A 25,397-nucleotide genomic window follows, 5' to 3' on the forward strand; every position below is an offset into this window, starting at 1 on the left:
TGTTTAAGAGAGAAACAATATTTGACGAGGGGTTTGCAAAGTTCATGTATTATTCATTATCATGATTATGTTGTTCTAACCCTAACCCTTTTAACTAGAAATAAAAAAAATCTTGTTTTACACTATCCTGTTTTGAATCTGTATTTATGGATCTGTACTTTTAAAACTTGTTCGGAATAAATCCTTTGAATCATACATTTTGTTTATAGCTTTTAATGTATTTCTTTATATTAGGATGAATTAGAACTTTTAGGAAATATGTTGTTATATTCAATGTGTCACTTTCCCCGTTGTTTTTAAGATTGTGTTTACCAAATAATGCCTCAGACATTGTTATCCCGGAAGTTGTAATGACGCAGTGCAGCCACTACACCGTCCCCGGGGCTCGCTGCTCCTCCGAAGCTAACGTTAGCTAGCAAGCTGTCAAGCTGTCTAGTGGAGAGGCTGAGACAGACGTTTCAGCTTCCCCCCTGGCTTGGCCCCGCAAAGCTCCGGCCCACAAATTCCCTGAAAAATCTGTCAGAATATACTTTATATCGCCAGCTGAGATAATGTAATGCATCACGGGCATACGCAAAGAGGGACCCTCCGCACTTACACCATTTATATGCACTGTATCCCGAGTGACGACTGCTCTCATTGCTAGCTAACTGGATAGCTAGCCTAGCTAACCTCCGCAATCCCCCCAGTTTCGTCGGTGTACACTCTCAGGTGTGAACGGAGGCCATTCATTCCTCGTCACGGCGCAGTTTCCGTTGCTGTCAGCTTGTATTTCGGATATTTGGTAAGTCATACAATGTTTTCTTTAAAGTCAGCAGCGGCACAGGAACGTTTGGCAGTTATCTGTCCTAGCCGTGTTAGCATTTGACGCTGGCGATAATACGTTAGCAAGGCCGAGGGCTCTCCTTGCCTTAACATAACGTTAGCAAACTATGGTGGAGGGAGGCCTGTCAAAGTTAGCTGTGAGGGACAAGGGTCAAGGCCCGTATCTAGGAAAGGCTGTTTGTTTATTTGGGTTGTGGTCTGAACTTGCTAAATAGCTAACTTTTTCCGTAAATCTAAGAGCAAAATCTATCCTTAATGAGCAGGTTCATGTTGTGTATTAGCTCACCTTAACGTTAGCATTAATGTTGGATTTTGAAGAGCTTCTGAAATTGTTTTGTGGTTGTTTTTGAGTAACTGGTCAGTCGGTTAGCTGATGTTAGCTCTGCAGGCATGTAACGATAGCTTTATCTAACATAACCCCGACTAGGTACTATGGTGAAGTGTTGTGCACCGCGAAGGTCATAGAGCTGCCCAATGGTGTATTCAAAATAACAACGTGTGTTAAATGACAGTCACAACATTACATAAGATCGATCAGGCACTGATTTAAGGGCGTTTCAATCCGACCCATAATAGCAGTGTTCCCTAATATGTAGTCAGAATGTGTACACATGTCTACTATTTTTAGATTGGAGCATGGTGCCTGAACTGAGCTCTAATATACTCAAATATACAAATCTTTGCAACAATTGGTTGAAATACGTACTTTTTATTTTAACTCGCTTTAATAGAACACTGTGTCCTTATTGGCACTAGATATGCAGTACTATTTGATGTAAATATCCTTTAATAGTATGCCTTTTGCATTATTACATGATTAGAAGCTGAATATTGCCAGAATTCTTAAATTATTAGGAAACACTACATTTTTGTCATATCTTTTATATTGATTTATGTCTTTTCATTTGTGTCACAGTTCTTAAGAAGTACACAATGGGTGCATTTCTGGACAAACCAAAGATGGAAAAATACAATTCCCGTGGTGAAGGCAACAACGTGAGATATGGGCTGAGTAGCATGCAGGGTTGGCGGGTAGAGATGGAAGATGCACACACAGCAGTAATTGGTCTGCCTCATGGTCTCGACCCCTGGTCATTCTTTGCTGTTTATGATGGGCACGCTGGCTCACAGGTGGCCAAGTACTGCTGTGAGCACCTGCTCGAGCACATCACCAGCAACCCAGACTTCCAGAGTGCTCTCCAGGAAGACCCCTCTGTCGACAGCATCAAGACTGGGATCCGCACAGGCTTTCTGCAGATTGATGAGCACATGCGAAGCATCTCTGAGAAAAAGCATGGCGTGGACCGCAGTGGTTCCACTGCAGTGGGAGTGATGATTGCTCCAAACCATACCTACTTTATCAACTGTGGCGACTCACGGGGACTCCTCAGCCGGGGTGGGGCGGTGCACTTCTTCACACAGGATCACAAACCCAGCAACCCTCTGGAGAAGGAAAGGATCCAGAATGCCGGTGGATCAGTCATGATCCAGCGAGTAAATGGGTCTCTAGCTGTGTCTCGGGCTTTGGGAGACTTCGACTACAAGTGCGTGCATGGAAAAGGCCCGACGGAGCAGCTTGTTTCTCCTGAGCCCGAAGTTTATGCAATAGAGAGATGTGAGGGGGAAGATGAATTCATTATACTAGCTTGTGATGGCATCTGGGATGTCATGGCCAATGAGGAACTGTGTGACTTTGTCAGGTCAAGGCTAGAGGTGACTGATGATCTTGAAAGAGTCAGCAATGAAATTGTTGACACCTGCTTGTACAAGGTATGGCATGTCCACAAAACTTGCATTGACATTTTGTGATGTTTGTTTTGGTAATGTTGTTGATTACCATGACCTCTGTGTTTGTTATGTATTCCTCAACAGGGAAGCAGGGACAATATGAGTGTTGTGTTGATCTGCCTTCCTGGGGCACCAAAGGTTTCTCCAGAAGCAGTGAAACGGGAGGCTGAGCTGGATAAATACCTGGAGGGCAGAGTAGAAGGTAAGAAAGAAAACATATATTTGGGGTTAGTTTACAACCAAAGAACATGGGATATTGACATAATACTTTTCCCTTTTGGTATCATATTTTCTTTGGTCAGTGTAAACCCCATGTTTCCTTTCTAGTTTACATAACGTTTTGAATAATGTTTGCCTTATTAACATCTAGGCTTATTGGAAAAGATAACATTTGCTAATGCTTTCATGCCAAAGAAACAACACTGTTGTTTCAGACAACAAAATAAATAGGCAACTTCTTAATATGGCAGATTATTGTTATCGGTGTAATCACTGGGCATTTGTAATGCATCTTAATTAGGTCACACACAACATATGGGGTTGATCATTATGCTGGATTTTCAGAATGATCCAACAGAATAACACATCTCAGTTGTTTTCAAATGTCTTTGTCATGGCATTTGATTCTGTCACTAACTAAAATACCTTACATTTCATGACTGACATTTACTGTAATGTCATGTTAGAAAAAGGAATCCCCCCCCACACTAGATGTGTTTATGTTCAGTAGACTTTCATCAAGTACATTCAAGGTGTAACATACAAGGCCATTCATTACATTTACCTTTTTAAGCAAAGAACCTCAGTATCTATTTACCACAACAATACAAGAGTTTTTGAAAGACTGATGGTGACATATTTAAAAATTGGAGGCCATTCTATGAATTCAACTTACACTTATTGTTAAATGCTGACTTGACAATGTGGAAAAAGTAAGTCTCGTTAAAAGTCTTGTCTTTCTGGTTAATATGTGTCTATTGTTGTTACAGTAGTTGGCAATAAGTCTCAAAAATCATTACCACTCCATTGAATTGTTACACTACTATTCCTTTATGGTTTCTCACTGGAGCTAGAGAAAAAGAAAAGGGAAGTCAATTTATTTCATATAGGCTACAAATGTGAATCACAACATCACCTCAAATAGCTTTACAATCAATATAGCATTCAGAAGTCACTATCCTTAGGCTGTCAATTCAGACACACGTGCTATACTGTAGATGTTGTGTGTGTATATAGAAACTTGTATTAAGAAGCAGTCGGGCACTTAACCTTGGCTTCTCCACACTTAATGCCCTGTCCTGCATTCAAACGACACTAGGGAAAGAAAACACCTTGTAAATACCACGGCACATGCAAACTTTGATGCGCTCAAGACAACTACCATTTAAAAATGGCCGAGGCCCGGTTTAAGTGGAATTCACATGTTTAAAAATGACTTTGTCGGTATAAGAGACCCAATGATTGGCCCCAGCGAGTATGTGGGCGAGGATTGTAAATCTGCGATGTAGAGATGACATTTGCTGTAAAGTTGTCTTATGTTATTAAATAGTGTTTTTTAACCCAGACCTAGTAGTAGTAATAATTAGTGATGCACGATATTAGGAATTATGACGTCATCCCGATAAACCCGATACCAGTATTAATAGCCCCGATAATATACAATATAATTTTTGGGTGAAAAAAATACTGTGATGTGGGTGGATTGGGATGAGGGGCGCTTGTTTTTCCCTCGGCTCCTCCCGTTTTGCCAGTACTGTGGTATTAGTGGTTTAGGAAGAGGGGAGTTCTTCACAAATCCAGCGCTCCCTAACTCATGCCTGGCTGTGACGTAAATGGTGTGCGGCCGTGAAGCCAGGACAGTAAACAAACATGTCGCCGGTAGTATGGGACTATTTCAAAGTTTCAGAGTTAGATAGTTCGCTTGCTATTTGTATTAACAAATGCAATGCAGAAGTTCCACGAGGAGGGAAAAAGGCAACGAGCTATAATACTTCCAACCTGATTAGTCACCTGAAACATCGCCATCGCTACGATGGTGTGTTAAAAGCGTACGAAGACGCCTGCGCTGCTAAACTAGCGGCGAATCCAAAGCCAGCTGCAAAGGCACCGGGGCTTTTACCTATCGACGAGGCTTTTGAAAAAGGCAAGAACTTTATTTGGGAAAATAAATATGGTCACTTTGAAGAGTCAAAACTGTTCTTGGCTTTGTTTTGTTCATAGTAGTAATGCTCATGTCATTTGCTCACTACTAGTCTCTTTTTTACCACCAGGTGTGCAAAAACTACAGGTACATTTAATATATATATTATATTATTATCAGTTATCGGTCTTGAGAAGCAGGAAGTTATCGGTTTCAAAAAACCAATATCGTGCATCCCTAGTAGTAATAATAATAATAATAATAATAATAATGGTATTATTTTAGTATTATCAACCAAGCACCAACCTCTATGCTTAAATCTAAGCATGATAATATTGACCTTTTTAAGAAAGAGATGTTTCAACCATAATTATTCTCTAATCTTATTCTTCCAACAGAGATCATCAAAAAGCAGGGGGATGAAGGTGTCCCAGATTTGGTCCATGTTATGCGCACGTTAGCATCTGAGAGCGTCCCTAACCTCCCTCCTGGAGGGGAGCTGGCAAGCAAGTGAGTGAGCTTTGTGCTTAGAATAGAGGAAAATGATGGTATCAATAACCTCTAACATTGTTGTACTTTTTTCTTGCCCTCAGACGAAGTGTTATTGAAGCAGTGTACAACAAACTCAACCCCTACCGAAGTGATGACACAGTAAGTATTCCAACTCTTCTTCTAACTCCCTGAAGGTGGGCTTGGCGTGTAGCATGCATGCTTTTTGACGTGTGACCAGCTAAATCTTAAACCAATTTATGCATGTCATTAGTAGTCAACAAGATGGAACAAAGAAATAGGCCTGTTGCCAGGTCTAATTAAAAAAAAAAAAAACGTTACAGACCTGCATAGCGACCTTGCTATGGTTGTCTCATTGCCTTTTGTCCCGTTCATGTGAATCTGAAAAACAGAACATTTTATTAATATTCTATGTTAGTTTTGTAATACCATTTTTTTTAATTTGTTCAATTTTTACCATGGAACACAATCGCATTGCGGCCCTATGCCAAAAAGGCTGACTTCCACATGAGCTGATTTCACTAATTAGAGCTCTTTTAAATCAAAGAGGAAAGAGCTAATAAGCAAACATATTTGTGTGGATGGGCTAACAAATCTGGACTCTCTTACAACATGGTTTTGAAGAGGAATATTGCATATCATTCTTTTATATACAAACGGAGCAGAAAACGGTCGCCTCTTCTACTCAGATATCATGCTTTTGAATTTACCTCAGATAAGCTCACTGGGTCAGCTCATTTGAATTAGGCATATTTGATCTTGTCCTTGACTGTGCAAATTAGGACTTTGTTTCAGTGTTTCATGTTTGCGTAATGATAGACTTTAGGAATTACTTTCACACATTGAGTTTTGGGGAAATGAAGGTACCTTCAGAAAGCGTTCGGGCACCTTGACCTCCTCTGTATTATGTGGTGCAGCCTGAATACACATTGGTCTAAATAGACACAAAGCTTTCTATGGAGTAGGTGAAATTAGTTTATTTTAAATGTTTGCAAATGTTTTCAAATCATCTATAAAACACTTAATACAGTATTTCTTACCATATTCAACCTTTTTTGGAGATAGTAGTCATTTGAGCCACCTTTTAGCAGCATTTGCACTTTCAGTTCTTCTTGGACAACTATTTATAATCTTTGCACACAAAGTTATTTAAAAAAATGTGATGTTTCGCAAAGCTCCCAAAAGAGTTAAACGTTATTGTTCTGAAGCCATTCTGGTCTTAATGTTTGTTTAACGGCGTGTGCCCACATAGCGTCTTTTCTGAGCCCAAGTTTCTTTTTTGAATTGTTCCTAATGATGAGAGGGCGTATGAGGCCATGAGAAAAAGCTGCTGCAACCAGCCGCTCTATCCTAAGCTCTATATGTCACACAGACAGTATAATAACAAAAAACCCATTTGTTGGAGGAGTTGTCTTTCAACTGATCATCCTCTTGGCTCTACGGCTGTCAGATGGAGCAGTGACAAGCACATTTATACTGAAGTAAAACTAAGAATGCAAACATCCTCTGGTTGCTTCATATGGGGAAAAGTCAAACGAATGGATAATAAAAAGAAAGAAGGTGAAGCTTGTATGACAGTCAATGTGGAGACTGCTATCAAAATATTGTCAGAGAAATATTAAAAGAAATTCTCAAGTGTACTCTTGGTATTTCCTAGCAGTTTGTACTTAAGAATATATCTGTATTTAGCCGGCTTTATTGTTAGAACCTTTACCTTAGTGAAACTGTGCCGTACGATGCTCAATAGAGAGACAACAGGATCCTGCAGCCGTAATGCTGGCTATGTCTGAAGAGTTTGGTGGTCTTTTCATTAGACCACACAGCTCTTTTTGCCTTGTGCTGTCAGTCTAACTTGCCTCCTTTCAAACCTCAGACATGATGTCATGCAGCCCTTTGTTGTTGTTGTTGTTGTTGTTGTTGTTGTTTATTCCATCTATTTTTTAAATTCCTCTAGTGACATCTCTTATCGTCCCTTTCACATGTTGCTCTGAACAGATAGTGCCTTGTTGCTTGGTTTGGATTTATCGATCTAGCTCGTTCTGGCTCTCAGTTGTTCAGGAAAGACCTTTACATGAACAGGTAATGTTTTGGAGAGTATGTCCTTATGAAGACAGAGGGTTAGAGCAGTGACAACAAATCCTAATAGCCCATTATAAACTCTGGTAGCACCACAAAATACAGAAAAGGTTGGGGGATATGTCAATAAGGCTGTTGCAATTGTATCACATTAATTAGTAAAAGTGTCAGTGTAAAAAAACACCATCTTATCATAAGTCCTTCGAAGAGAGGATGCCAGATGTAGACCTGAACACATTGACTGCATACATTGGTAGGGGTCACAGATCAGCCATGCTCAATATACTTTGTCTGCTCTATTGTGTGTAATCTGTGACTAACCTTGGACATTTTGTGCTAGGTATTTTTTCTCAACTCTGAGGAAAATGGCAATGCCTGAAATAATAATAACTAGAAAAACTTCCAGTATTATGTACCTACATTCAGATGGGCTACTGTTCTTCGCTATCTTTTCTTTGTCCCGTTATAAAATGACAATAACAGAACAGAAGCTACTATAATGATAATATTATTGACATTTGAAACGGGAGCGCTGTTTTGCTAAATTCTCTAAACATCTCAATCAAGCAATTACATGTTTGGCAGTTTTCTTTGTTTGTAATAAGGGAAAGTAACAAGTCAAAACAAGTCCTTTCCATACAAATCACAGCAGTATTGGAGGCTTTTTAACAAGGTAGAAGTTTAAGGAACAATAGATAATATGAACACTATTTATCTTATCCATAAAGAAAGATAACAAAAAGGTTACTTTGAAAAGAATGATCAACTTAAGTACGGACCTGTACCGCTATATCTGTGTACTAATACTTTGGTACATAGCATAACAATTAGACTTTCTTGTATGCTTGTAAACCGAAAGTTAAAGAGTAAGTACGACAACCAAATGAATAATAATAATATTTTATTTCCAATCCCAAGTCCTCTAGGATCGGTTATTTTCCCGGTTCCAAGTCCTTTTCAAAACTGATATGAACTGTAATGGCATAGATGCCTAGTGCACAATCAAACTACAACACCGACATTTGATGATATAGAATTTAACTTACCCCCACCCCCTAAAAAAAAAAAAAGTTCTGTATGAAATAAACATGGTTAAATAGCAGCAAAGATAATAAGTGTTATTATGTATCTGGCACATTCAAAACAAGCGTAGCATACAACATCTCTTTAGGATTTATGCCTCAAATTCCAGTTCTAAACTAAATATTAGTTTGACTTTTAACACGTGGCAAAATGTTCTCACTGTAGAGCCCAGCTGTAACAAAGAGAACCGATTTACCGTCAAATTACGGAAGTTTGTCTGGTTTAATTTTTGCTGGTACTCTATTCAAATCAGCCCTGATACTAATCTTAAGGATTGGCTTTTGAATACCAGTGGCCTATCATGCAGGTAGAGCTGAAACAACATGGCAGTTACAACAGTCATGAGAATAATGCCAGTCATTGTGACTATGTGCTTTAACTCTTAGCACGAAGCTACTGCACTAATCTATTTTCACAATAACTGTTCCAGCCCAAATGATTGATGCCAAGTCTATGCCTGAACATGCAGTGAAAGGTCATTAGGTCTATGTGAGAAATAAGCCTGAACAAGTTCGCACAAACTCGTTATTCACCATCAAACCGACCTAATACCTGTGGCAAGTTACAAGAGTTGCCTAACATTGCCACAAAAATACATGAGGAAAAAGTCTGAAGAAGCAATACAGTCGGCTCTATCATTGGTTGCTACATCTTATGTTTGTGTGAATAATTCATTATTTCATTCAATTGTAGCTTCTCATTTATTTGTACCAACATTAAGAAAGACAGTTATATCATACTTGTATTGCATATGATTTATAGCTGCATGATGCTGTAGCTTGGTTTAATATATGTTAAAACATAAACAAATATAGCAACCAATTTAAGTGATCTCTTGACTGGTAGATTTGGATAGATGAAAGGATGCTAAAATAATATTAATACTCCTTAACGGCTTTTTATATCTTGTTGAAAAAGAGATATTTGAAACAACAAGCATGCGAATATTGTGTCAGATATTGCTAATATAGCTTCAGCCCCTACTTGTTGCGTATTAGATAAACAATGATACACGGCACGCTGACCTTATACACTGAGTAATGAGTGTTTTAAATAGCAATGGGATATAGATGTGTTACACACTTGAGGAGTTGATTACCGCAGCATTTTAAAAAGCCTCTAAGATATTTGGGGAAATACCGCTGTTGAATGTGAACCCCTGGATGATCTGTGTTCTGTCAGTGTGTGTCATACATGCTTAAAGCTCTCCAGCTGTTGGTAGAGATGTGATGGTTTTTAGAGCCAGTCTGAAGGGTTTCTCCTTCCTCTCCTCTCTCATCAAGGACTCTGCGTCCACAGACGACATGTGGTAACACAACCTCCCACCACTAACACAGCATAGAGTTTACAACCACCATCCTCTCCAGACCCACAGCAGCTCAGCAGTCTGTCTCCGTCACTCGGAGCTTTTGGTTTCTAAGAAGGGAATTTCATGGGAGGAAGAAGAGGAGTTGCATGCACACAAACCTGGAATAGTGCAGCACCAGTCCACTCTGGAGTTCAGGATCCCCACGTCTTGTCTCCCCCCTTTATGTTCACCCCTCCCCTTGATACTCTCCTCTAAAGTAACCCATAACAAGTGAGTCCCCAAGGTTTTCTTTCTTTTTGTTAAATAATCAGCTTAAGTAGTAAGATTTGTTGTTGTTGCTGTAATTAATTTGATTCACATTTCCTTGTGTGTGTGTTTGTATATTTCTGTTTTTTGTGAAGTGCAATTGTCCTGTACAAACAGCCTGTATTTAATGCAGCTTGATTTTAAGTTAAAAAATGAAAGAAATGAAAAAGAGAACCTTTTATGCACTATCTGCCTTTTCCTGCTCTTCTGGAATTGTATCAAATGTCTATTCAGTGAATATTACTGCTTGTCCTCCAGGTACAATGTCTCTGCGCTTTTACAGTACTTTCCTTTTCCCCCCTTTCAGTTAGTCTATGCTCCTTTTTAAGAAACGGGTAAATTGTATAGTTGACAGCACACTAAGCTCTATATCAAACCATTTAAATCCTAATTATTTTTCCCCTGTGCTTTTTTATTGTATTTTATTTTTGTAAGTGGTTTTCTCTACATGCTCAAATAATAATGGCAAAGTGTTTCTCGAGTCATTTTGGAAGTTTGTAATGAAACTTTATTTTGAGGCATCTGATAAAGATAAGACCCCGGTTAACACATGTGTCTGTGCAAATAGATACTTGCAAGCGTGCGTGGGTGCTTGTGTGTATGTATGTGCGCACGTGCGTCAGTGTAAAGGCAGATCTGTGTGTGTAACTCTAATTTAAATCTAACTAGGGTGGATTGGTCAGACCAGGCTGGAGTTTAAGGGACTCTCCTCCCAATGCTTTCCCTCCGTCTGCCCTTTCTCAGCCAGTGTTTCACTTCCACCCAGCAGAGGCTTTCACTACTTCCTATTCCAAAACGTTTGGGATAACAGAGTTTACATGCTGTAACGCTATCTGAACAACATCAAGCTATATATCAGAACCATACAGTAACCTGAGATGACACAAGTAGTTCAATTTACCCAACGTGTATAATGCATTGCAGTTAGTCAAGTCTAGACTAGTTTACACATCTATTGTGTCATATTGAAATATCAGTTTCTTAACATACTTTGTTACCAGTATGCCATATGATTTATATCGCTTTTTTCAGCTTTATGACAGCCTATGCCAAGTTTCTTTTTCATGAGATTCAGATTTTGCATGTGGTACAGATACATTTTTAACTTCTACCTTTTAACAACATTTGACAGGATTACCACTCAGATAATAGGACAAACAACAAGGCTACTTTTATTCTTCACAGGGGTTTTAGTCAGACATATAAACCAAGAACAAATCTGCCTACTGCGATGAGTTCTCATGGTTGTACAGCACCTTTTTACCCCCCCAGCACCACAAGGTTGCAGGTCACCCTTGAAAAAGAGATCTTTTGATCTCAAGGGGCTTCACCTGGTTAAATAAAGGCTACAAACAAACAAACAGCCAGAGCACAACAGTTTGCTGCTACAATGTGTGATCTGCAGGTTGATTTGTTCTCGCTAGTTGATTTACCCCTCTGAAAAGATGAATAGTCTCTGACTAAATCTGTTTTTAACACACAGTAGATATATTTCTTGAAGATAAATGGTTTTATTTCAGATTTATTTTCTGCCATTTTTGTCTAAAATTGCATTGTTGGAAATTAATGTATGTATATATTTTTGACTTAAACTTTCAAGGAATAAATCATGTCGCTTGAGTTAGTTTTTTGCCATGGACAAAATGTGATTCTGGTTTGTTTTGGGATGGACTAAGGGTTCCCTCTAGTCACTCTGGTGTCCCTTTGATCAACACTGAGGGTTTTACCGTTTATAAAATACACAATAATAATGTACTAAATGTGCAACTCCTCGTTTATTAAAAAGACAATCCTAACACTTCCACCGCATTTAGGTTTGTGGTGGTAGCTCGTTTTCAAATCTTTAATATGCTTTTGTGGCAAAACGGCCAAAGACACTCAATTTTTTTTTATAAAGCTATTTACATTTTTTAAATGATCTATATCACAAGAAGTTATAATATAAAGTAGATCCCTTTTAAAGAATAGGTTTAAGAGTACTCTGTGGATGCATTTCGGTAAGAAGTGTTGAATGTAAACCTAAGTGTGTTTACACTGACCTCCACAGGGTTTCTTTTAAACAGCCGTAAATAAATAAATATTAACCTAGTCATAATTGAGCAGATTGCTTTCTATTTATTTGCATGGAAATGTGGTTTCCTCAATACTGCCTCCCCTTCAAAATAAACTCAAATGCAATAAAAACAGAGCAGTAAAAACATTGTTCAATTATATACAAATTGCAGTATTGATTATCTACTACAATACTCACAAAACCTATTGTGCTCTTGTAAAATATAAACTCTTCAAGCCAGTTGATTCAGTAGGTTTCAGAGAAGACTAAATGTAATCTAAATGCCTTTGTGTGTTTAGATGAGTTTTATGTTGCGATACATTGCTTGTATTTGTATTAAGTGAGTGCACTAATCGTCTCTTGTCAAACAGTTGTTGATGACTCTTGAAGCAACATTTCATGCCGTTGTTCTTCACGCTTAATGAGGAACAAACTATATTTATATTCATCTCAAGGCCATCGATACCCCCCCCCCCCCCCCACGCCCCTGGATAGTCCCGCGTTGCCATAGAGATTTTAAATTCAGGCTGTTTCCCCTAAACGATGCTGGTTAATTATCCATTTCTATAACAACCCACAGAATGAAAAATGTAGAAATAAGCTTTTCAATATTCAAGATTGCTGTAGCTGAAGTGTTAGTCGATACTGAGAGTTGCTTGGGTGTGATTTATTACACGTGCATTTTGTTGAAATCATGTAAAATATCACATCCCTATTTGTCCAACATCCCCCCGTCCCTCTAAAAAAATCTTCCAAACATTTATTCTCCTTGTTTTATTTTTTCTTGAACTGAAATACCTCATAACATGTATAGGAAGTGTTTGTCTTGTGTTATGTAGATCCAAACTGTTCAGAGAGAGGGAGAAAGCATTTGTTTTTGTGGTCCTTAGACTTTTTGATTTGAACACTGATCTATTTGAGTGGAATAAGCCTGTGCTCGTGTACAGTATTTGACTGAATTGTGCTAATGTTAACGAAACGATTTAAGTGGCTACTGCAAATACAACTTACTTTAGTCACTAGTAACACTATTGACCTTGTCGTATAAGCTACCCCCCCCCCCCTAAAAAACAACCTAAAAAAACAACGCCCTACATGCTCACCACCTTGTCTACTTATGTGAAGCTCACTTAGTTTCAAAAATCTAGAATTGTATCGAGAGTTCAGGGTTTTAGAAATGTGGGAAGTGACAAAATGACAAAAATCATATGCACTGATCATGTATAATCATCTTTTGTTTTTTTAGAAAATTGTTATTGTAGAAAAAAAGATGATAAAGCTATTAACGGAGTTACCTTTGGTTGCCTGGAATGCATCCTGTATATTCTTGTACGGAGGACAACCTGGCAGACGTTGAAGAGATTTGAAATTCTTGCGCCCACTTGTACATATCGATGTACCTCGCTTGTGGCGTTTACTGTGTGACCCTTAGCAGTTGAGGTTTATTCGTCCCCTCACAGGGCGACCTGAGCCTCACTTCGCTGACCTTTTTCAGCTCGTAAATAAGCTCACCGATTTGCCTTACCCAATCTCATGTTGCCCCGCTAAAGTACTTGTTCAATAAAACACTATGAAGAGGAATTCTGCTCTCCTAGATTCAAAACCCCCATGTTAGGGGTACGTCAGCGATCAACAAAGTGACTTTGTTCTGGTTGTCACATGGTACAACTTTACAACCATCGCTGGTTTGTATGCTATTCCCCCCCCCCCCATGTTACCTTTTTCAAATCTCGGTCTTGAAAGCTTATTTAATTTTTCACTGCATATGATGTCATACTTTTAACCAATGCAAGTGTTTTGACATGGTAACCTCGTAAGCATTCAAAATGTGCATACATACATTCATGTCTGCTATATTTATGATTACATTCAAGAATAGCTTTAGAGTGCTGTAGATAAGTATTATCAATGTTGATTCAAATGCTTCTCAGAGGCCTCTGTGAGTGATTTTACAAAGTTCAATAATTGTATATTTTGTATTATGTTCTAGCTCCAAAGGAATGGCAGAAAAAAAGAAAATGTTTAAAAAAGCTTTGTTCCCTGAACTAAATTGTACTATTTGTGTTGTCGATTGAACAAATTGCATTCCTTGCTTGTGAATTGATGCATTTCTCTCCCTGCTCCTTACATTTTCTCCCCTTCTTAGTTCTTCCCCTCCTTTCTTTCATTTTTTAGCCTTTGAAGTTTGAATACAATTTCTAGTTTGCAGAATGTATTACTAAATAAATGGGTTGTCATCTGTACCTCTCAATTCATCACTTTCTTTTTGGGCAACACCTTCTTTCATTGTAAAGAAAAACAACTTGAAAGAAATTCTCACAGTTTCTACAGAAAAAGTTATATTACTAAATAGTATGCGTACATTGTTGAAAACAGGATTGAATAGAACACAGTTCAGTGTTGCTTTTTAAAATCAGTTTTGTAATGTAATCTGTTACTAGCTTTGCACCATCCTAACACTTGAACATGCATTAGAGTAAGTTTAGGGCTTGAGTGCAAACGTAAATCTTCAAAATTGTGATACTATTTACAAAGTATGACATGTAACGCAGGCTTTTTGTCTTATAATCACACGACTCTAGTGACAACATGAATGTTAAAATGTAGAAGTTTACTGTAAATGAAGGGTGTTCTCATGTATTGCCATTAGATTCTAGTTAAAGAGCTGTATATATAGGATCTTCAAAAAAAAGAAACACCTGTCCAGTTCATATAACAGCATTATATATGTTGTGAAGGTATCCTCAAAGGCGAACACTACATAAATCATTGCAATATTTATTTTACATGATCAAGTTCACAGTTGTATGAGTCTCAAACGTGTGGTTTCCTGAAATGTAAAGTCTGTATCTGCTCCATATGAAAAGAGACTGATTTTGTGATCCCACACAAAGTTAGTTTTCTCTATACCCAAATCCTCTTTATTCTATCAGTGTTCTCTGTAAACAGAAAATGGCACATACACACAGAACAAACCTCTTGGTTTCTCTGTCATAACCTGTTTACAGATTAATTGAGTTTTGGAACCCTAGTTTTGGGATTTGGGAGAAAGTTGTTCATGTACACAAATGTTTTTAGTTTTAGAGTGTAGGAATAATCTAAAATAAATCAAAATGGGTAGTTCCCCTTTCAAGATTTGTCCCACATCTGGATGAAAAAGTATTTCACCCACAGCATGATACAACACTTTTAACCCATTCCTTAACTTGCGCCTTTTTCCTATTCTAAAGATGTTAGCTAAAAATGAAATGTCCTGGATCAATTTCTGAAACCAAAATGAAAAAAAAGGTCATTGATATATTTTTTTATGTAATAAATGAACATGTTAGCAAGGACAGATTTTATTTGTATCACTTAAGAAATGGGTTAAAAATTGTAGAATATTTTTTCACCGATTTTTGGGTCTTAAATTGTATTTAAATGAACTGTGTTTTTTTCAAAAATTGCCAGTTCATTGTTTTTTGGGAAAAATATAATGGTAGACATGAGAGGAAGAATCACGGGCTGTCCTTCAAATGTCTGTGCTCGCAGTGTGTGTAAAAACTAACACGCCCTGTACGCAGCGTGTTCCTGAGCCCCATGTCCTCCTGAAGCTCAGTGCTGTTGTTGACTGGTCTCCCTGCCTTTTCTGTCAGTGTGTGCTGAGTGCATGTCAGGGGCTTGAGCTCAGACGGTGGGTCATGGCGGTCCACGGCCACCGGGATTAACAACCGTGGGAGGGATTACTTCAAATGTCAACATAATGTCATGAGCTGTGTTAGAAGGTCAAATGTTCAAACGGTGCTCAGTGGCGAGCAGTTAATAGATCAGGTACAATTTGGATTGTTGTGGCTCCTGTGCGGAATGAACTGGCATGCTAAAACAAGCTTCTTTAGGAGATACTTTTCTGTATTCTTGTAATTCAAGTTTTTTATTTATGAACATACATGGTACATTGCACATGGTACAGCATACAGAAAGAGGAAGGTCAGGCTACAAAACATGTTAAGTGTTCCTGGTTAAAAGAAAACAGAAAAATACAAAGGTGTAAGATTACCAATCAGACACTATAGCAATCATAAAATTAAAATAATAACAAATGATGCTTGATTAGAATAATTGTACAAAGACCCTTTTGTGAGAGTCCTACAGTCAGGCTACTAGTTAGAGGTCAGGTATTCCACAAAGTAATCCCAATTTACCACAGGTCATTGTTCTGTATTATTTAAAGAAACTGAAGACAGATTAGATGCAGTGCAGTTTAGAGTTTGCAAATATGTATGTATTCAGGAGAATATATATACAACATTTTTTTTTCTCAGTCAGTGGATATCAATGATTAGATACAACCTTTAAAAATGTCTCCCAGCTTTTTTTTATGACTCAATGTCTGACTGATCATACTCTAACAGGATCCTAATCCAGCAGCCAGTAAACCAGAGGGGGGCAGTGTTAATAGCTGAGACTGCTCAGGAACACCAGGTGCAGCATTCACACTCAGAAAGGCCTCTGAAAGTTAATTGATTTATTAAGTAGATGTTGCTGACATCTTTGAATGAAATAACAGCACTTTATCACTCGACTTTAAGTCACCTCACACTGAATATCTGGTATGTTAATGGTCATTGCCCTCGTGTTGTTGCCTTTTTAGCCTCTTCTTATTAAATATGTCCCCTCTGTTGCTTTGGAAACATTTTAGCTACTAGATTAATGTGCTAAAAAAATAAGAAACATTTTCACAACTAAATTGAGCAAATAATAACTCTGATCTAAAACAAGCTTGTTATTTTCGACCTGTACATAACTGTATAAGAACCATTTGCCCGTTAGAACTGAACAAAACGTGGCTCATTAGATCCCGGGCCACCTGTGCACCCCTAATGAATCACTCTGCCCTTATATTCCCCCCCTCCCCGCGTCCACGTCGGCAGAGGCCATCATCAAATGGAGCTGGCTCGTCATCTGCCTGCCATTGTTTAGCGCATGTCATGCTCTGCTTCTCATGGCGGAAAAAAACCATTTGAGCCTGACTAATGCAGCCATGCAGACGCAGCAGTACGAGGTGGGGGTGGGGGGGCACACCGCGTACTATGCGTGGATGGTCTCTGCACTGAGGTCACTGAGCTCCACATTTGCTAATTTGCTTTGGTGTGCACTGGGAGCCAGATTTTTCAGGGTTGATCTGTGCAAAAAAAGGAGAAATATACTTAGATTGAGTTAAGACAAAGAAGAGACGACTGGTAGTTTGTGTACGACATAGCTAGGATCAAACCCAACATTTTCCCTGCTGTCTTTATATGGCATCTTCTTCTTCTTCCCCCTCCACTATGCTGCTTTCCTTCTCCAGTTCCTCTTCCTGTGAGTGTTCTTGTTGCCCGAGGTCAGTTTGTCACAGAGAACACAAGCTTTTCTCACTTGGTTGCAGCGATTCAATGATTGGTGTGTACAAACAAGCATATCAAGCAGAGATGACATGTACCCCCCCTCCCCCCTCACGCCCTCCTCTCTCCTGCGGACATGTCTTCTCTCTCTCTCTCTCTCTCTCTCTCTCTCTCTCTCTCTCTCTCTCTCTCTCTCTCTCTCTCTCTCTCTCTCTCTCTCTCTCTCTCTCTCTCTCTCTCTCTCTCTCTCTCACACTTGGTGGGAGTGAGCGTCCCCCTGCATGAGGTGTGTTACACAAGCTGCTGCCCTGGGAATCCCGGGCCAGCTCATTATCCCGCACCCCTGAGACACAGCTCACTGTAAATTAGGACATCAAACGCTGCAGACTTGTTAGAGAGCCACAGATAAACTCATTAGCATCAGCACCTCTCCTTGTTAGGGCATGTATCAGCGCTGGCTCCCACCACCACGTTGCGTCCTGTCATTCCTCCACACTGACGGAGAGCTTTAGGATTAATGTCAGCCGTAGCCAGCAGGTCAGCCCTGTTGTGGTTCTGATGGATCAGTGGTGGCGGAAAGCTGTGGTATCTGTTGACAGCTGCCCACTATCCCCACCGCTCGTATCCATATTTCATTGTGTGGAGAAGGGGGAGAGAAATCTCGTCTGGCAAGTGGCTAGCTGTGTGTCACAGCTGCAGGGGGTAGACAACATGACTGAAACCCCGTTCACTGCAACATGGTTGTTTATAGTAAAGCAATTTAATTAATTATCATAATGTATTTTTATTGATAATGTTTATTTTTCTACTTCTTGTTTTGTTGTTCTTAGGTGATAGACATGTAATGGTGGAAACGGAATAAATGTAATCGTTAGACAGACCTGCATTTATAGGGCACTCAATAGTTAAAAGTACAACTCAGCCTTTTATTAATGTTTAAATAACTACTCAGATATTTTACTGAATTAAAATGAGTATTACTACAGTGTAGAAATACTCATTGAAATGTTACTTTAGTTAAAGTAGGAGCATCAAATTATACTTGAAGCACTAAAAGTAAAACTCAGAATTAAAAAAGTAATATCCTGTATTATAATTAATTAATTATAATGTTAATGTTAAATACAATGCTAGGCAGCTTATCAATGTCACTAAAAGAACAATAATGTTGTATAGGAGTACACCAATAATACATCCTCCTTTTTCTTTAAATTATATTTTGTAACATGATTCTGAATCTATATAGATAGACGTTGTGGAAAGATTATTACATACAAAGGAGCAGTAAATAGAAATATTCAAATCAAGTACCTCAAAGGAGAGTAATGTATTAAAAGTACTCAGTCACATTCCACCACTGTCTATAATAAATGTTTGTCTTAATTTGTTATGGAGGAGCTTCACAAAGTCTTAATTAAAATCCCTATAGAAGCTGCTAATCCAGTTGCATTCTTGGAAATCTAGGATCAAGTGTTTTAAATCCTGTCTCCTAGAAAACACTGCTTAATAGTTTCCCAAATTATGTCGAGCTTGTAAATGTAATCGCTTGGATTATGTTCACAGGCTATATTGTTTTTGAATGAATGACAGGGTATACAAAAGCATCCTGTATCTTTTTTTGTGGTTAACTTTAAACAATGTAAACACTTCAAGGTAAAGCTTGTAGTTGTGCTAAATGTTTACAATCGCACCGTTATGAGATTTATGATTTACTTTCTCTGAAAACCACATTGTTTTCCTATACCATAACTAAGTGAGAGCCTAAACATAACCATACAAAAGTTTAAAATATACTGTAGTCATAAGAAGTGCTGTATATAAATATATTGTTTTGCAATGTTAGTATTGTTTAGATATGTTGGAGAAAAATAAAATACCTTGTCAATAAAATGTTTACATATATGTTCAGTATCAACCTTTTTGCCACATGACAGGTACAATGATGAACAACATATTTTCATTCATTTGCAATGCCAAATGAATTCTTTAAAAAACATTTTCAGTCACGGGTTTGGTGTTTTGGTGTCTGAGTATCTCCTCCTCTGCTGCTTTAGTTTGGATCCTTCTGCCTAATGCAAGTCCCCAAACTTTAAGGAGGTGCAATATTAAAATCACTGGAGTGTCCGTTTAAATTCGACAAAATCATGTTTGTTATTATTCAACGTTATATGGCTTGCCCTGTGTCAGTATGATTTACACATGAAAGCTGTTTCATCACTTCAAAACGGCACCATTATGTAATGTGGCTAGAGGAAAGTCTTAGAAGACATGGCTGGACTGCATTAGGAAAGATGAGCAACAGATCCTCAGAAACACTGACTGAAAAACACTTCATGTGTATCTTTTAAGCCAACCACAAAGTGCAGCCTCAACAAAACCTGAACAACTCACCGCAAGCGGGAAGACACAGATGTAATTCCATTTGTTCTGTAAGGCAAGGGTTAAATATGCAGTTGATATTTATTTTTCAATAGTTAAGCACTGCTTAAGGCGTATAGTGTTTTTCAAGTACTGCATTCTGTCAATCTATACTAGCAATTTTCTTCATTAGCCTGTTGTGTAGACCATCTATTGTGCTGTACTGAGAACATGTATTGATGCGACCGCTAGAAAATAGTTTTCCTTTTGTACCTGCGCAGCCCTTTTCTCGCTTGCAGCATTCTCTCCTGTCTGTCAATAGGCGGTGAGATTGAAACTGTCTGTAGGCGTCTTGTCATCACGCTTTGGGCCCTTGTCATAATGCTTAAAGACTAGCCAATTGTACAGTTTTTCTCATTTTCTTTGGCTCAGTTATTGAGTGAATTCATATTTTTTTGTGTAAGTTCAAATATCTGAACAATTATTTTGTTGTTCACAAAAGATTAGAGTTCTCATTTTATTCAAGCAAATTGCTTCTGTTTGGGCATGTGTGCAAAAGAATAGTTACAATTGTCTACGATACATGTATATTCCATAAATATCTATGATTTGCTGTGAGGAGATTTGTTCTTTTTACTATACTATCGCTGTCATTTCAAGAAAATAACCAACTTTTTTTTGTCTTCGGCATGGATGTAATTTTTACAGCAAATATTTTCTGTTCACCATTTCTACACATTCAAATGTAAAGATCCCTTCTCTCCAGGATTGTACAGCCGTGACTTTTGAATCTAAAATGCTCAGTGAAACACAAAAAAGCGTTGAGCTATACAGAACTCACATTCTTGTCTATACAGTAGGCTGTCAGTGTCAAACCAAATCTTTTCCAGGGTTGAATGCCATGGTAAAAAAAACATTTTGACCAGTAGGGCTCACATGCTGACAAAACAACTGTTGAAGGTTTAAGCATGTGTGAAATGTTTTTGGGAGAGTTACTGCCTTTTGCAGACAATATAACAAATCACATATAATCAAAACCTTTAACGTGCAAAAAAAACTATACGAAACTTCAATCATTCCTGAGTTGGGATCCCTTTCTGCAGACGTGTCGTTTGAACAGAAGAAACCACAAGACGTCGGTCTCATTTCTTTTTGACTCGTCTGTCTTTTTCATCTCTTATGCATGCCGTCTGACATCTGGAAGCATGCGGCCTGTGGGTGTAATTCCTCCTGCATGCCGTCACTTCTCTCCATCTGTATCTTCAAACTTCATCCCCATCCTGCTCTTCTCCTCCCCAGGACCCAGACATCCTCTTCTTCCGTGGTTTCAGCTAAAACAAGAACTAATCAGAGGATGTCAAGCAAGCATTTGTTGCCTTATATTACCATAATGAAGTATCTCCTCTCCTTTCATCATTTATTTAATGTAGTTTTCATTTGTGTGTGCTCATCTTATATGCCCCAACCAGTCATTCAACACTTGATCTCCATGCAGTTCAACCCATTCAAAGAGGAACTTATCCACACCTGTCTTGGTCACTATAACACCATTCCAAAAGTGGCTTAACGACTTATTAAATACTATTATATACTGTGCAGGGAATTCACCCATTCACCCCTCTTAATGTTTAGTTTATCTGATCATACTATGATAGATCGTTAGGAAGGTCAAAAATGAATTTGAGAAAACGTCTAGCCATTTAAATCACAGCACTGTGTACGTATTTAAACCTCAGTAAAGAAGAAGAAAATGAGAAAGATGGTGTACATATAAAGGTGTGCCGACTTCATTAATTACTCAGGCCACTTGCTAAATATGAGAGAAACTTATTTATTTATCCAATTCAAAATAATGTTGGCTCTAAAAGAACATCTATGCTCTATGTGTGGTTTCCTGAATAGGAGACATTATAACTATAAATATTATGTTTTATTAGAGGTTATAAAGAGAAGAGAATATTTAAATCTCCAAATAATCTAGTGTATGCATGTTTAGGGGTGTCTTTTCATTTTGAAATCTTATATTTTACTTAGTAGTTCCTTGGGTTTCTCCGAAGGTTGTCTTTGAAGGGTTTCATTTGTTTCTGATCAGATTGTGTACATTTCCATGCCTTTACACACATCATGAGCAGTGAGTCCCTTCAAATGCCAGTAAATGCAGTTGTAACGTATATATTTGGACATATATTCGTGTCATTAACAACTGCAACTTTGTTTGCAAAACTCTTTACTGTGGCTTTCTTTTCAGGGACACAGTGTATCATTTCCGCCTCTATGGATTTTGGAGGCCGTTTAAAAACTTTTTAATCACGTTATACTATATGTTAACAGACACAAAGCAAAACTTTGAGCCTAACAGCAGCCTTGTATTTATGTTGTCAGTGTGTTTGACTCAAGAGGAATCAAGAGGGTTGTGCTGCTCTTCAGTTTTCCTGCTCCACCAAAAAACATGCAGTGCTTTTGTCACTTCCTGACCTCATCTTACGTGTCTTATATGAACAGTCTGAGTTATACAATGGTGCTGAGCTAAGGCTGAATCTCCAAAAGGAACAGGTAAATGTATTCCTCCTCTATGACCACAGATTGTTTCACAGCCTGCGGATCAGCATTTGTGTTCACCCTGACATGTACTGTACTGTATATCTGCATTGATTGGCACATCTCAAGTATCTTGCTTGAATAAACATGGCTCTTTGTGAAATTCATGTCCACCAATAAAACCTTGAACACAGCTGCCACTCTATTGTTTGTTGTGTGAATGCCATTGTGTTGCCTTGTGTTTCAGGTCAACCAGCGTGTGAAGAGGAATCCAAGACGTTAAGTGCCTTCGGTGTCTTTGTCATTATCTGCTTCTATGTTTTCCTTCCCACTTTACTTAAATACAGCCATACAACACATTGCAATTAGCTTAAACTATTAAGTAGACTACAAGAAAAGACAAGGTCAGAGTCTAGCAATTTAGCTGCAACCTCAGTTTTCTAGAAGAATATTTAGTTCATGTATGATTTTATTGTGTATATGTACTGAGTGAATAATAGGTGACGGTAAATGTCAGCATGAAATCATTTCTGCTCCATTTCAGTGAGCTCAATTGTCCTTTCATTAAGGTTTTAATTTCTACACTCGTACGCTTTACTATTTAAGCATTTCCACATAAACCATCACAGCGATTAAGGGTTGCACTTTTTAAACAGTTTTATGTCGCTTCCTGTTTGTATTTCAAAACTGTCACTGCATTTATTTAGTTCAGTTTAAGGTGAGTTTTCTGTTGTTGTTCTTTGTTGAAATACTGTATTTTGGGCAGGGTTTTGTTTGAAGTTTAGAATGAAAAGATTTCCCCTTAACAAATAGTAGAAATAAGTGATTTGATAAAATACATACAGTATTTACAGTATTTATTTCTGACCAAATGCATTATCGAGGTTTGAGATTTATCGAACGACATATTTTATTTTCTCATTGTGACAGAAGTGACATTCATTGATTGAGGATTTTGTTTCCACTTTTGTGTCCTCTTCTGCATCAAATAGTCTTTAGATCCATAGTACAAGGGTTTGCTTGGTAGAAATAAATTGGCTTTTTAACTTTTTAAGAGATCTCCATAACTTCACTATTCAGTGCAAAAGTGTGTGCCTGCAGACAATGCTGTGGGAAAAGAAAAATGTATATATATATTTTTTTCATCATCAGTCTAATTCTAAGTACTATATAGATATATATACATCTTTATTTAAAAAATATGTTCCTTACTTACATCCAACGGAATCAACACATATTCTCATGCTAACAAAATCAGACACAGAATGATATACGTTTTAAAACCTGATCCAAAGGCACTAAACGTTAAAACAGTACTCTATTTGTCAGCATTTATACATTTTGTATGAAAGTAGAAGTACCAGAGTGTAGGAATTCATTACATTACATGTTACTTGTTAGACGCTTTTATCCAAAGCGACTTACATACTCAATACTGTGGGCAATCCCCACAGGAGCAATTTTGGGGCGAAGTGTCTTGCCAGGGACACAACGACATGCTGACTGCAGTGGGGTTTGAACCCTGATCCCAACACCAAGGCTTTGTCCCCTGCGCCACACGTCTCCAATACTGTGTTACAAGTAAATGTCCTGCATTCAGAGTAAAAGTTAAAGTACCAAAAGTAAAAGTACTAATTATGCAGATTGGTCCATTTCAGAAATATATATATTATATGTTATAATTATTGATCCAATAAAGTGTTTATCAAAGCTGGTAAAGGTGCAGCTAGTTTTAATGACGTTGTATATGCAGAGTAGCTTGTGGATTGACTCCAGGTTTAAATAAAATTGTATTTAAGTGTTGTTTATATTTTCACATCATTAATCCAAATCTGCAAAGTAACTAAAGGTATTACATTTACCGTAGTAAATCGTAGTCTCTCAAAATCGTACTACTTCACTACTTGGTTACTTTACACCACTGCATAAAACAAACCCAAGGTGATGGAACAAAGGTGCAACATTTCAAAAATAATTCAATTTAAATTGAATCTTTGATTGTGTGAATATTATAAAGACCTATAATGCTCATGTATAGCAATATAACTGTCTGATTTGAGGTTTTACTTTAACAAATAGTTCAAATTTAATTTAAAAGTTTGGATGTGGTTGTGAACCTGTATTGTTCCTCTATATTTTTGGTATAATAAAACTGCATGGGTTAATTGGTGTGTGGCGGCCTGTATTGGAGAAAAATGTGTCAGCATTGAGCCCCCCCACACAGACACACAGCACAAACAGACCTGTCTCCCTCTAAAGCAGCAGTCATTAAAACATCATGACTTTCTGCCCAAATTGGGCATTATTTTCCGCTTGTGAATGACGACCACTATAATTTGGCCACAAGTTTGTCTTCTTATGAAAGGGTTTCCTCATTCATCACTATCCATGAGGGGAGACCACTATTTTGGGACTGTGCCCCAGTTGTATAAAGTCACATGACTTATTGCCCTGTCTGAGCCTCACACACAAACACATTTCATCAACAGGTGTGGGAGGAAACATTTTTTTCTCTGCAGAAGGATGTAACGTTTGGAGTGTGTGGGGTAAGTGTGAGAGAACAAAGATGCTGGGCTTTCGCTCCGCAGAGGAAAAAAGAGAGCCTTGATACAGCTGGTTGTGCAGAAGCATTTATAAAGCTGAATTAACTGCACATCTTTGCCCTTTCATAGATATTGAGATTTAACAATGATCAGTAAAGTCATTCAGAACCATTTTGAATTAAACCTTATTTTGTATTCACCTTCACCGCCGGTTTTGTATGTAGTAAGAAACCTACAAAGGAAGTATAAAGTTTGTCTTTCTTTAACTTTTACAGCAATTAGCACCTACTGGCAGTTTCCAAAAGGCTACCAAACTTGTCTTGACCAATTGTGGCTTCAAAAGCAGAACTTGTTAAAATGCTGTGTGTGTAATAAATTCCATTGATGAGAAATCCTAAAATCTACTTTGAGGGAAGATTAAAGATACAGCTTTGGATTATTAAAGTGTGACTTGAAATGTGGAGGAAGATAATGGGAAATGCAGATGAAGCCAAAATAGTGGTCTCTG

The 25,397-nt window shown here is 38.0% G+C and overlaps 1 protein-coding gene across 3 annotated transcripts; it reads left to right on the forward strand.

Moving 5' to 3' along the window:
• The first annotated feature begins 369 nt into the window (after window positions 1-369).
• ppm1aa (protein phosphatase, Mg2+/Mn2+ dependent, 1Aa) lies at window positions 370-24,311 on the forward strand. 3 transcript variants are annotated; one of them, XM_034222028.1, is made up of 6 exons: window positions 370-784; window positions 1,742-2,595; window positions 2,698-2,815; window positions 5,152-5,263; window positions 5,347-5,404; window positions 22,594-24,311. In XM_034222028.1, exons 2-6 carry the CDS (start codon window positions 1,759-1,761, stop codon window positions 22,627-22,629), a joined length of 1,161 nt encoding a protein of 386 aa, XP_034077919.1. In that variant the 5' UTR covers window positions 370-784; window positions 1,742-1,758; the 3' UTR covers window positions 22,630-24,311. The 3 variants fall into 3 exon arrangements, with proteins under 3 accessions (XP_034077919.1, XP_034077920.1, XP_034077921.1); XM_034222029.1 differs by lacking the exon at window positions 22,594-24,311 and adding an exon at window positions 21,108-22,533; XM_034222030.1 differs by lacking the exon at window positions 22,594-24,311 and adding an exon at window positions 9,706-14,341.
• The last annotated feature ends 1,086 nt before the right edge of the window (window positions 24,312-25,397 follow it).

Source organism: Gymnodraco acuticeps, unplaced genomic scaffold (assembly GCF_902827175.1).
Source record: "Gymnodraco acuticeps unplaced genomic scaffold, fGymAcu1.1, whole genome shotgun sequence".
In the NCBI taxonomy this organism is placed as follows: domain Eukaryota; kingdom Metazoa; phylum Chordata; class Actinopteri; order Perciformes; family Bathydraconidae; genus Gymnodraco; species Gymnodraco acuticeps.

Coding starts and splice junctions, on each gene's coding strand:
- ppm1aa (XM_034222028.1), top strand. CDS start 1,759: ATGGGTGCATTTCTGGACAAACCAAAGATGGAAAAATACAATTCCCGT. Junction 2,596..2,697: donor TTGACACCTGCTTGTACAAG/GTATGGCATGTC, acceptor ATTCCTCAACAG/GGAAGCAGGGACAATATGAG. Junction 5,405..22,593: donor CCTACCGAAGTGATGACACA/GTAAGTATTCCA, acceptor CTTGTGTTTCAG/GTCAACCAGCGTGTGAAGAG.